This window comes from Ricinus communis, chromosome 7 (genome assembly GCF_019578655.1).
Source record: "Ricinus communis isolate WT05 ecotype wild-type chromosome 7, ASM1957865v1, whole genome shotgun sequence".
Taxonomy (NCBI): domain Eukaryota; kingdom Viridiplantae; phylum Streptophyta; class Magnoliopsida; order Malpighiales; family Euphorbiaceae; genus Ricinus; species Ricinus communis.
The window spans coordinates 21,538,943-21,551,736 of NC_063262.1; the positions used below are offsets into that span (position 1 = coordinate 21,538,943).

At 29.8% G+C, this 12,794-nt stretch overlaps 1 protein-coding gene across 1 annotated transcript; it reads right to left on the reverse strand.

Moving 5' to 3' along the window:
* Positions 1 to 6,308: 6,308 nt before the first annotated feature.
* LOC8276194 lies at positions 6,309 to 10,030 on the reverse strand. The gene is made up of 3 exons (XM_002529296.4): positions 9,689 to 10,030; positions 7,727 to 9,028; positions 6,309 to 6,862 (listed from the first exon to the last, which is right to left on the reverse strand). Exons 1-3 carry the CDS (start codon positions 9,869 to 9,871, stop codon positions 6,635 to 6,637), a joined length of 1,713 nt encoding a protein of 570 aa, XP_002529342.1. The 5' UTR covers positions 9,872 to 10,030; the 3' UTR covers positions 6,309 to 6,634.
* Between the last annotated feature and the right edge of the window lie 2,764 nt (positions 10,031 to 12,794).

Sequence of the window (12,794 nt, forward strand, 5' to 3'; positions counted from 1 at the left end):
AAAAGGTAAATAAACATTTATTTTCAATAGTAGAATCATTTCTTAAATGATTTACTATCGAATTGATTATTACAATACTTCTAAAAAATTATTAATTTATCTTAAAATTATTTCCTCTTATTCCTTGTAAAATTAGAAAATGCATTTTAATTTTATTAATCAAGAATCATTATAGTTAGTTATAAGATAGATTACTTAATAAGTAATTTTATTATTAAAAATGTTTCATAAAATTTTAATAATATTAATAAAAAGAGTATTAAACTGAAAATAAAATGAAACCACATGCTCTAAAATGAAAAAAATAAACTACAGATTTAAATGAAAAAGTGTGTAATCATAAGATACTTTTTTGTACTTTAAATTCTTCTTCTTTTTTTGATTCAATGATTTGTATACGGTCTTATGTAAATCATGAAAATTTCAAAATTTTCATTACTTGATATTAATCTACATGGTATAGATGTAACTGTCACTTGTATGAAAAGATTTAAGCTCAAGTAAGTTTGTTTTATCCTTCATGTTGTATTATTGTGCAAGATTTCTAGGTTGTCGGTATTATTGCTCATTTCTCTTGTCAATGATAGATAAGTAAATACATTTATTGTACCACTAAGCATATTAGTTAGTTGTATTATCTAGCTTATAAGTTAGTATTTGCTAACTTGTGTAAATAACTTTTCCTTCTTCAATGAAATATCATGAAATTCTTCACAAATATTTCTCTGAATTAGTTTATTTCATGGTATCTGAGTAGGAACTTTCTTCCAATTTTTTTTCTTTTCTTGACTATTAAACAGATCTAACCCATTTATAGAACTTTACTATTTATTGATCTCAATCACTTCTTCTACTTTCAAAGTCATTAAAATCCTATTTTTCACTATGGAAGAACATTCTACAACAATTAAACAAGTTTTAAATTCTAAATTTCTCTCTCTTGAAGATCTTACTTCTCCTTTCTACCTACACTATTCAGAAAACCATAGTTCAATAATTGTTTCATTTTTACTTACTTCAAGTAATTATTCTTCTTGACAATGATCCTTTTTGTTATTCGTATCAATACGCAACAAATAAGGACTCCTAGATAGATCTATACTAAAACCTCAACCATTAGATGATTTATACTTACCTTGGTAAGATGTAACAACTTAATAGTAGCCTGGCTTCTTAAGTCTATTTTTGAGCCAATTATAGCAATTGTTTTCGAAATGGACGATGCCTCTAAGATTTGGAAAAAGTTAAAGGTTCATTTCTCACAATCATATGATACAAAACTTGCACATCTCCAACATCTTCTGTGTAATATTTCATAAGGAACAAAGTCTGTGGATTAGTATTTTATAGAGTTGAACAGTGTTTGCGAAGAACTTAGAAACTATAAACCTTTGCCTCATTGTCGTTGTGGTAATTGTGATTATGAATGCTTTTGATATTTTTCTAAATTGCAACAAAATACTATATTTCTCGATTCTTGATGGGATAAATGAGGCTTATCAAGGTACTGGGTCACAAATTATACTGATAAACCATATCCAACACTAGATCTAGCATATAATATGATTTTGAGAAGGTATCACAAAGAAAATTGTAACTCAATATTCTCAATTTCTTAAAATCTGTTGTCATGACTGTTAATAAAAGAATATATCCCCTACTTCTTATGTTAATATTATTACTTCCAATATATGGCATCTTAGACTAGGATATCCCTCAAATGATAGAATGTAATTACTTCAACCTGTTATCTCAGATTGTAATGTTTCAAATTATGAATTTTTTTATGTTTGTCCTAGAGTTAAGCAGAAAATATTGCCTTTTCTAATTCATCATAGCAATTCTATTTCTTGCTTTGAAATAATACATGTAAACATTTGAGGTCCCTGTGCAACTTTTGATATTAATAGCAATCGATCTTTTCTTTTTATTATTGATAATTTCTCCAAATCTACTTGGGTCTTTTTTATGAAGTTTAAATCTGAAGCATCTCATTGGATTCAACAGTTTTATCAATTGATTTGACTCAATTAAAAACCTCTATTAAAATCATCAAATCAGGTAATGGTCTAGAATTTATCTTACCAACCTTTTATGCCCAAACTGGTATCATACACCAAACTAGATGTGTTACACACTACAGCAAAATATTGTGGTTGAACGCAAACACCAGCACATATTAAATGTTGCCAGAGCCCTCCTTTTTCAAGCATCACTTCCAACAAAGTTCTAGGGTGATGCAATCTTGACTGTCACCTTTTTAATAAATAGAACCCATACTCATTTACTTGAAAACATTGCCCTATATTAAGCTCTCTATCACAAACCTCCATTTTATAATCACTTGAAAGTATTTGGATGCTTATGTTTTGCTTCAAATTAAACTCTCTCAAGAATTCTAGATCCAATCCTTATTTTGATTGTTAAAGTATATAAGCTTATTAATCTAAATTCTCATAAGTCCTTTATTTCAAGGGATGTTCAATTCTTTGAAAATACTTTTCCCTACAGTACCATTCCTAATTGTTTTACTTTTACTTCTTCTTTTGTTCTTTCTCAATTCCTTACCTCCAGTACTCGTATTTTTTAAGACTACCCTTCTCCATCTATTTCCACCTTTTTACCTTTTAATTCTGATATTTCATCAGTTTTATTTATGCATGAGGATATTGCATCTACACACATACCATCATCATCATTTCATTAGCATGATCATTTTGATCCTTCTTCTTCTAGTTCTTCACCACCTTTATCCATTCTTTCTTATTCATTGCCTATTGCTTCTAAGAAGAATTTCTAATTGCATTCTATCATATCTTAATGATTATTATCATAGTCTTAAATATTCTTATGCATCTTCTATCATGTCATTATGTTCCACTTCTCATCCTATTCAACATTCCGTTTTGTATCATAAACTTTCTACTTCATATAAATACTTTATTCTATTTATTTCCTCTATCTTTGAACAATAATTTTATCACCAATCTGTTAAGTTTGATCATTGGCAGCAAGCTATAAAAGAAGAACTCAGGCCTTAGAACATAACCAAACTTGGAGTGTTGTTGCTTTGCCCCTTATGAAATATGCAATTGGATCAAAATGGGTGTATAAGGTGAATTCAATTTTGATGGCAGTATAGAGAGGTACAAGGCCAGGTTAGTAGCAAAGGGTTACACATAAAGAGAAGGTTTTGATTATCAAGAAACTTAGAGTCCTGTAGCTAAACATACTATAGTTAGATTGTTTCTTTCATTGGCAGCCATTAATGGTTTGTTCTTTTCTCAACTTGATATTCATAGTGCCTTTTTGAATGGTGAATTATCTGAAGAGGTTTTCATGGATCTTCCTTAGGACTATCATCTTTAAAGAGGAGTATCAAGGTGAATCTGATAGCACTAAGTTGATTTGTAGATTACAAAAGTCACTTTATGGGTTGAAACAAGCATCTAGACAATGGAATGCTACGTTTATTGAAGTTTTGTTGCATAATGGTTTTAATCATTTTAAAATAGATTATTCATTATTCATCAAGCAAGTTGGAAATGACTTTATTTATTTATTAGTACATATAGATGATATTGTTATGGCTAGATTAATAAGCAGTTACTTGATGATTTGAAGAATACCTTAAGTAAAAGCTTTAAGTTAAGAGATCTAGGTGACGTAATAAGGTACTTTATGGGGTTCGAGATTGTAAGAAATAGAACTGGTATTACAATATGCCAAAGAAAATATGTTATGGACTTGCTAGAGCAGTATGGATATTTGGGTTCCAAATTGAATTAAAATTTTCAAATTGAATGAGACTATTACTTTGTTAAAAAAAGGAAACTACTTTCTAAGCTTTCTCTCTTGTCTCACCAATCTAGTATTGCCGTATAAGAGAATTGTCTTGCTGGGTGGAATATCTTTGACGGATATCAGATTTACTAAATGATCCAACTATCTACAGACCACTTATTAGAAAGTTTATGTACCTAACACTAACAAGACTTGATATATCCTATGATGTTCATATTTTGACACGGTATATGAAGAAGCCTATAGGTGTTTACATGAAAAAAAAATCTTAAGATATCTTAAGAAATCCCCAGGTCAAGGAATATTCCTATTTGCCAATCAAAATTGATTCTTAATGCTTATTGTGAGAGTGATTAGGCATATGATTTTTAGAAATAAGAAGGTCCTTGACTGGTTATTGCATATTCATTGGAGATTCTTTAATAAGTTGGAGATCAAAGAAATAAAGCGTCATTTCTAGAAGTTCAACAAAAGCTGAGTATAGAACTATGACAACAACAGTGCATGAGGTTGTGTGGATCCTAGTTCTATTGAAAGATTTCCATATTCAACATACTCAATCTGTTAAGTTCTATTATGATAATATATCTGCTATACATTTAGCCAATAATCCAGTTTTCCACGAAAGGACAAAGCACATAAAATTGAATTGTCATTTTATAAGGGAAAGGATTTTGAATGGAGTTATCAAGCCAGAGCACATAAAGACACAAGATTAGTTGGTTGATATATTTACAAAGGCATTGAACCTAGCTCAATTCAAGAGTTTATTATCCAAGATGAGCATTATTGATATATATGCTCATCTTGAGGAGGAGTATCAATGGTAAATAAGTAAATGTATTTATTTGTACAACTAAGCATGTTAGTTAGTTGTATTATCTAGCTTAGAAGTTTGTATTAGATGACTTGTATAAATAGTTTTTTATTCTTTAATGAAGTACCATGATATTCTTCACAAAATCTTTCTCTGAGTTATATCATTTTACCTCTAACAAAATTAGGCATAAGCATGCTTAGTAGCTACCTTACCGTGATGCTTTTAAAATTTATTTTAATATTTCTTTTGAGGAGACATTAATGATAAGATGGAGATTATTATAGATGATCATAGATATTTGTATAGTAGCTGGAGTGACCCCTAGTACTCATTGTTCTACAGTAGAAATAGGAGAGTTGATCACGATTAGAAAAGTGCTTCAGTTGGCAATGGATTATAGCGTCATGAGTTTAGAGGTTAAGTCAGATGTTGCTAACGTGTTCGCTTTGATTCAGAGTATGAGTTTGGAAATATTGTTCATGATGTTTGATCTCTTATTACATTGGTTCAGTTTCATGATTTTGTTGGCTTAAATCGAAGATCTAATTTAGTTGCTTTGTATGCATATTTGGCTTGAAGATAAAGTCCCGTCTGGCTGCGTTATCTTATTTTAACAAATCAGTTGCGTTTACCCTTTTTCCTTAGCAAGGTTTTATTCCCGAGCCAACGAGACTTTGTTTTCTTATGTTTTGTTGGTAATAAGTTCTTCTCTGTAAAAATATTAGTTAAAAAATAATTTCACAATTAAAAGAATCTCTTTTTTTAAGATTGACTAGAACTTTAATTAGGTTATAATTATAAATAAAATTTTGAAAGAATTTTTTTTGAAATAAGTTCTGGAAGATTAATTAGGTTTTCATTGGAAATATAAGATTGGTTAAGAGTTTTTAAATAATTTACTTAGATTCATTTTCTATTTCAATAATTTATAAGCTATATTATATAGCATATTCGACAACAGAAATTTGAATTGTTCGCATTAAGTGGCATTATTATACCATTAATTAACATATAAAAGGTAAATTATTCATTCTATTGATAGGTAGTTATGTATATTCAATAGTACAATTTAGGTAGAGCTCTCGAGCTCAAGTCGATACATACAGCTAATGTAAGAAAGTAATCACAATTCAATGCAAATTGAGCATTTTATAAGTCAAAAAAATAAAGACTTTAATATGAGATAAAAATAGACATCTCCTAATATGTATTTCTGAGTACATATTTTTCTTTTTTCTTCTAATTTTCTCTATTAAAGAGGTATAACGTGTGAATTTGTGATTAAATTTCGTTTATAATTCTATTTTCGACCAGTAACCAATTCAGTTATCCGATTGCTTCCGTAAATATAGAAACTCAATATAAACTTCAGTTTTTCAATTGAATTAGGAAGAATTTAGTTTTGTTGGAAGATTTAGGCCTTCGGAGTTGGTGGACACATGTTAAGCAAAGGGTCAAAGGGGGTAGGCAGGTAAGGTCCACCTTTGAACCAAATCCCACAGGTGTCGGCAAGGCCGAATAACCAGCATTTTAAATGCACAGTTCAAACATAACACGACATTCCAGGCCGATAATTTTGGGACTTTTTTTAATAACTTTTGACTTTTGCTGTTGCAACTTGCAAATATTAAAAGAAGAAACAAAGGAGAACTTTAAAAAATCCAAGCACTCGGCACCCAGGAGATATTCTGAAAAGAGAAAGCAGCTGACATTTTATAATTTGTACTATCTTTAAAAATTTACAAATTCAACTTAAACCAGGTTTCCACCACCAGCAGTAGAGAAGGAATCATATATCAATAACTTGACACAAGCACATGATACAACAATATTTCGTCGGGTCTCTCGTTTCGTATGAACAATAGTGAATTTGCACACCAATAATTGATTATAACCACCATAGAGCAATAGGGTCTAAAACTCGTATCGTAGGTGGATTTAGACATACTTTCTACACTGCATGATCACATGGCAGCCAGACCCTTGTGCCTCTTAAGTTAATTCTCAGCATTAACTTTTCTGGTGAACAGCAATTTGATGAATGTCCATTTCCTTCAACATGACAGACCGGCCACAAGAGTCGCATGGAGCTGTTCTGGATCCGCAGACACTCTCATGCTCAGATAATCCTCTTAATCGGTCCCGCACATCCATAGCGGAACTCCCAGCTTGAACCATGTCGCCGCAAAATCGGCATGTGATAAGACGTAGGGGACAAGCTGAAGCTTGGTGTTGCACCTGCCACAGACAAAAGAAATAGATAAATAAACTGTTCCCAGACAAACTAAAAACTGATTCGCAACACAAATGATAAAATCCATACTGTAAGCTTTGCTTGTTTAGTTTTCAATGAACTTTTTGGGAATTATTCAGCAGATTGTGGACTTCACTGTTCACACTTTTACACCACAAATCATCCAGGAAGACTTCAACAGTTTTTATGAAGCGCAAATGGTATGACGCTCAAAAGAGTATTAGGCTCCATCTGTTCGCAGAAAATAACTTGCTCTAGAAAATATTTCCCTCAATCTTTTCTAAGAAAAGAGCTCATTTTATGTTGTTTGGTTGTATATAATAAGGAAATTATTTTCCAGAGTTTCCGTGTTCTAAAAGATATTACTTTTCACTATAAAGCTACTAAAATTTTTAGAACTCATCAAAACTTCACATTTTTAAATTATGATTAAATATAAAAGAAAACTACACCAGAGTTGAAAATTTTCCCCAATGACTGTCCCCTGACCATTGCCAGCCTCTGGTGACCAAATGTGTTTTCTAGCAGTTGATACATTAATTGATACAACTTTAGTTAGTTTTTGTACAAGTTCACTTTATTTTCACAAGTCTGTAACACTTTGGAACATGACTTCCTTTTCTCAAAATGAGAAGCCATTTTCCTTAAAAATGGCTTAGTTTTATCTTTGACCAGAAAAATCTTTTCCGTTAACCAACTTTCCTACTGCATCAAATGTGGAAAATATTTCTCAAGAATATTTTCTGCGAGACGAAAGGAGCCTTAATAATCAAGAATTTAGTAGTCAGTCTAAACTTTAAAAAGATAAAAAAAATAAAAAAAATAGAACAAGGTTTTCACTTGCTTACCATCTGTTCCTTCTCAAGCACTACTCCACAGGGGCACTGAAGGGGTTCATGGAAAATTTTCATGTGCTTCTCCATTTCTCCCTTTAGAAAAGCTTGACCACATTTCTCGCAGTGCATATGGTTTTTGGCCTCCTCAGTCCTTAAAACAATACCACATCCAGCATGCTGACAAACAATATTATGTCTGCTACAATACGCTTCATGCAGTGCTATACTCCTATTGGGTATAAAATGCTTGCAATTTCGACATTCTACAGTATCAACTTCCATGGATGATGAAGATCCAGCCTGTTGACCCGTTTTCAGATTATTGTTATCTTGAACACTTAATAATGCCTTGTACTTTGTTGTTCCCTTGAATCCATATACACCAATGCTATAAATACCCACCCCTAGGTTCTTATCCTTAGAGCTGAGTATCAAAACCTTTGAACCCATATCATGAGAAGACCATTCATGTTGATGTCTGGTTGGGAATATGAGGGGATGCTTTGATACGTAAAGATCAGTATCACCACTACCAGTTTCAGCATCTATCTTCACTTCGACTCTAATATCATCAGAAGCGATCTTTTCCCATGTTTCATTATCGATAGAAAATTTATAATACTCATAATTCCCTTCCTCGACCATTCCAGATTCCAAGGTCCCAACAGTAAGTGGCTTCAGAACATGTTGATTTGCAGTCTCTGAAACCGAAGTGGAATCTGGACCAACTATGTCAACCTCAATATCTGTTTCCAGAACAGAGACACTAGAGGAAGGTTTCAACTCTAGAACCCGTAATTTGTATGTCAGTATCCCATGGTTGACAGTGATCACATCACCTTGAGAAAGAGTCGCATGCTGGCGAAGCGTTGTTTCTAGGATAGCCTTGTGATTAGGAAGGTCTGAAAAGCCAACAACCTCAGGTTGAAGCTTTGCATAGGTTCCTTTAGGCAGCCAACGATAACGAATCTCAACCAGAGGAACTTCCAAAGGTCCTGAAGGGAACAAGTTATTCCATACATGAGGAGGAAGCCCAACAGAACCTTCTTCTGCAGTGAACTCTAGGACACCTGAGTGCGTGATTTTCTGCTCTGAGTCAGTAGTTTTCATCTCAGAAGAGCCTTCTTGATGAATCACAGATAATTGGAAATATATCGGTCCTTTGTCAAAAGCACCTTGATCGGATAATTCTGTGAAACAGGAAGATGGAAGTTTAATCTTGTCTCCATTACCCTGAAAAGGTACAGCTTCCAAGATACAAGAAAATGCAATTCCTCTACCAGCAATTAAATTTTCTTGCATTTGCTCATCAGCCTGCAAAGAAAACCAATAATCCTGTGGTGATTATAAACATTCTAATCAATTTGAAAACTATCTTTGGAACTAGTAGAAAACATGGAAATGTCTTGTCCAGTTTCACACATGAATTGCATGTATTTGGACGCATAATCAACATTCATAATCTGTCACAATTGGTGCTATTACTTGGTCCAAGACTAATACTTTCCCACTTTAGTTTTTCCCTTTTCCAATTCTCAATATTGAGAATTCTTTTTGAACAGCATTGTTAACGTTTTTCATTTCATTTCTTTTCTTATTTTTCCTAGAAAAATCTTATTTCCACGAAGGACACCAATATGGTTACAGTTACCAACTAGCAAGTAGAAGTTTTGCTTCCATGACAATCTCGTTAAACTTTTCAAATATAATAAGAAATATGGGAGATATCTCTAGCTGATCACTATTCAAAATAAATTAATGTCCCTACATATAGTTTACAGACATAAAAAAAATAATGAATTTCAATTCCTCAATCACATCAGATCAGTCATAGAATTAACAGAACCTCCCTAAGTATAACCATAAACAGCAACCCTAAATCAGAAATAGAAAAAGCAACATAATCAATTCTTTTTTCTAAGGAAAAAGATTGAAATTTTAAAGTAACGAAAAGGTGGGGCAGGTATAATAAACCTTAATCTGTGCTTGAATAGCATCAAGCCTTCGAGATCTTTGTGCAGCTTCAATGGCTTCTCTTTGTTTCTTAGCTTCATCTTTAGCCTTTCTCTCCCTTTCAAGTCTCAATCTTGCTTTCTCTTTCCTGTCTTTTTGTTCTTTTTCAAGCTTCTCTCTTGCCCTTCTCAGTTCAAAATCCATTCTTTCTTCAATATGCTAAGGTCTGAATGAAAAATAATCAATCAATCTGTACTGTATATATAAGTTTGTGTCAATGGGTCGGTGGATGACTTGGTGAGGTAATGAATGAGGTCGAAGAGAGAAACAACTGAGGGGAATTCGAATTGTTATTTAATTTATTTTGTTAATTTTAATTCCAATTCTACGTTGAACACGGTTTTCAAATTCCAGAACGATCTGGGCCTTTCCTATGACCAATTTTACATTGGCAACATCTTTTAATCGAATAATAATTTCGCAATAAAAATAATTTAATATTAATATAATATATTAATTTACTAATACAAATTTATTATAATTATTTATTTTGTTATAATTTAATTTAGTTATAATTGATTTATGAATTTAATTATAAAAATTATAATTTTTAATTAAAATATGTAATTTTTAAATTTTTAAATAAGTAATATAAATATTTATGAATTTTAATTGGTTGTTTGTCTTTTTCCGTTAAAAAATGAAAATAGCATGGCTGGGTTTGTGAAGATTATCAGGAGAGTGAAGGTACCATTAAGGTTTACAATTGAGGCTACTATGTTTAATGACATTATTACAAAATTAAAAATTAACCATCACAATGAGACCTAAAATTAACCAAATAATCTCTGTAACAACCGTAACTCCTCAATATTCTTGTTAAATAAATTTAATTTACATTAAATCTCAATTACACTACGGAACGTTTTCACAAGTGGAAAAGAAAAAAAAGAATCAGATTGAGAATCGATAATATAATCACAAAATCTAAGTTTCTAATGCTAGTGACTGCACCATTGAAAATTAAAGGTTATGATTTAAGTGCAGTTGATCGCGGAGAGCTAATATAGCTGATAACTAATATCTAATATATAGCTGATTTATATAAGAATTTTATAAATATTTTTAAGTTGTTGTCAGCATAAAAAATAATCAATATGGATATAATTTATATTTAAAATATAATATATAAATAAAAAAATATAGAAAATATAACAAAAATCAATATTTATATGTAATAATGTGATTGAATATACAATCATAAGAAGATATTGGAATAAAATTTAATTTAATTACTGACTTTGTCATACATATTCAATTTAGTTATTTTCTAGATTTAAAGATTTTTTAGTCCAAATTTTTATATATTTAATTTAAATTAACTCTATTTAAAGAAAATGAGAGAGTGAGAGTCACTATCTTTTGAAAATAAAATAAGAAATCCTTAAAAAACTTATAATGTTATTTAAAAATTATTTCATAATTTTAGTACAACTAAAATAATTAAGCAATAAGTAGTTATTACCTAAACTATTCCCGCTAAAACTGCTCTCACATCCATCGCGCATCGACACCACCACCACCGTAATCGTCTTCTTTACTGTCATTATTAGAAAAAAAAAATAGTAAGAACACTGAAAAACAACAGTATTTATTTTCTATTGTATTTTGTTCCATTATCAATATTATTTTTTTAATTTAGATAATTTTAATTTAATATAAAAAATTAATATTTTTATTTTTTATTATATCTACTCTCTTTTACAAAGTGTATAACTCACTCTCTCATTTGTAAATAGATAGAACTAATTTGAGCTAAATATGTAAAGATTTCGACTAAAATATCCATAAATGTAAAAAATAGCTAAATTAAATTCAAACGATAAGTTGAATAGCCAAGTTGGAATTTATTCTAAAGATATTATAATATTGAATATGTGTTTTCTTGTACCTATTTAGTAAATGTTTTTCTTTTTCATATGTACATGTATAAATTAATTTTTAAAAGTTAATTAAATTGGCAAGTCAAAATAAATATAAAATTACACATAAAATAAATATAAATAGAATTATCAATGTGTTATGAATAAAAATAAAAATTACATATTGCAAAAAAAAGGATAATCTTAAACTATATATTATATTTTAATAATTAATATAAAAATAAAATCATAAGATAGCCAAATGATTTTAAAAAGTCTATCAGTTTAAATAAGCTACCGACAAATTGATATTAAATCCTCATCCAACATATTTTGTTCAACTGAAGCTGAACAAGTAGACCGGGTCTATTATTGAACTATGTTGGTTTTCAATCTGAAATATTTTTATATTATCTAGCCTTAGTATTATTAACTCAAAATTTTTTGTTTTCTTTTACATATTCTTTTAGCACTGTAAATGAAAATTACATATATGTCAAATTGCAAAAAAATTGGTGGTGCATGTGCTTATGAATTTACATATGAGCTAGAAAATGCTTGGGAAATAAAAGTAAATTACTAGAGAATTAGAGCCAAACTGACTAGTAATTAGAAATTGTGAATTTGTTTTTCCATTACAGTTTACTGGTGTCACCGGATGCAACAAGGCTAGAAAATTGAGGTCAGAAGGCAGCATTAAATAGACAAGTAACCAAGTTTTATGCTATATTTAATTAAAATTTATAAAAACACTGTTTTATCTAAAATAAAAAGATATTAAACAAAAAAAATAACTAGAATACTATTTAAAGCATTGCATTTAAATTTTATTTTATAAAATACTTATATTCATTCTAGATTATTTTATTATTTATTATATAAAAATCAACAAGTTCAATTACTGTTCGATAAAAAAATTATTTTAATTTAATAAATTATAAATATTTAAATAGAAAATAATTGCCTATAAATATAGTTACTTAAGTAAAATTAAATAATCAATCTTAATTATAATTTGATTTATAAATATAAAATCTAATTATCAAAAACAATTGTAGAAACAAATATAGATATATATATATATTTATATATTTATTTATATTTATTGTGAAATAGCACCGGATGTTTGGAGAAATAAAATTTCCATCTTGGTTAATAATGTATCAATTTACTGATGATGGATTATTAATGTTAGTATAAATCTA

Coding starts and splice junctions, on each gene's coding strand:
- LOC8276194 (XM_002529296.4), bottom strand. CDS start 9,871: ATGGATTTTGAACTGAGAAGGGCAAGAGAGAAGCTTGAAAAAGAACAA. Junction 9,029..9,688: donor CTATTCAAGCACAGATTAAG/GTTTATTATACC, acceptor TTTTCTTTGCAG/GCTGATGAGCAAATGCAAGA. Junction 6,863..7,726: donor TGCTTGAGAAGGAACAGATG/GTAAGCAAGTGA, acceptor TGTCTGTGGCAG/GTGCAACACCAAGCTTCAGC.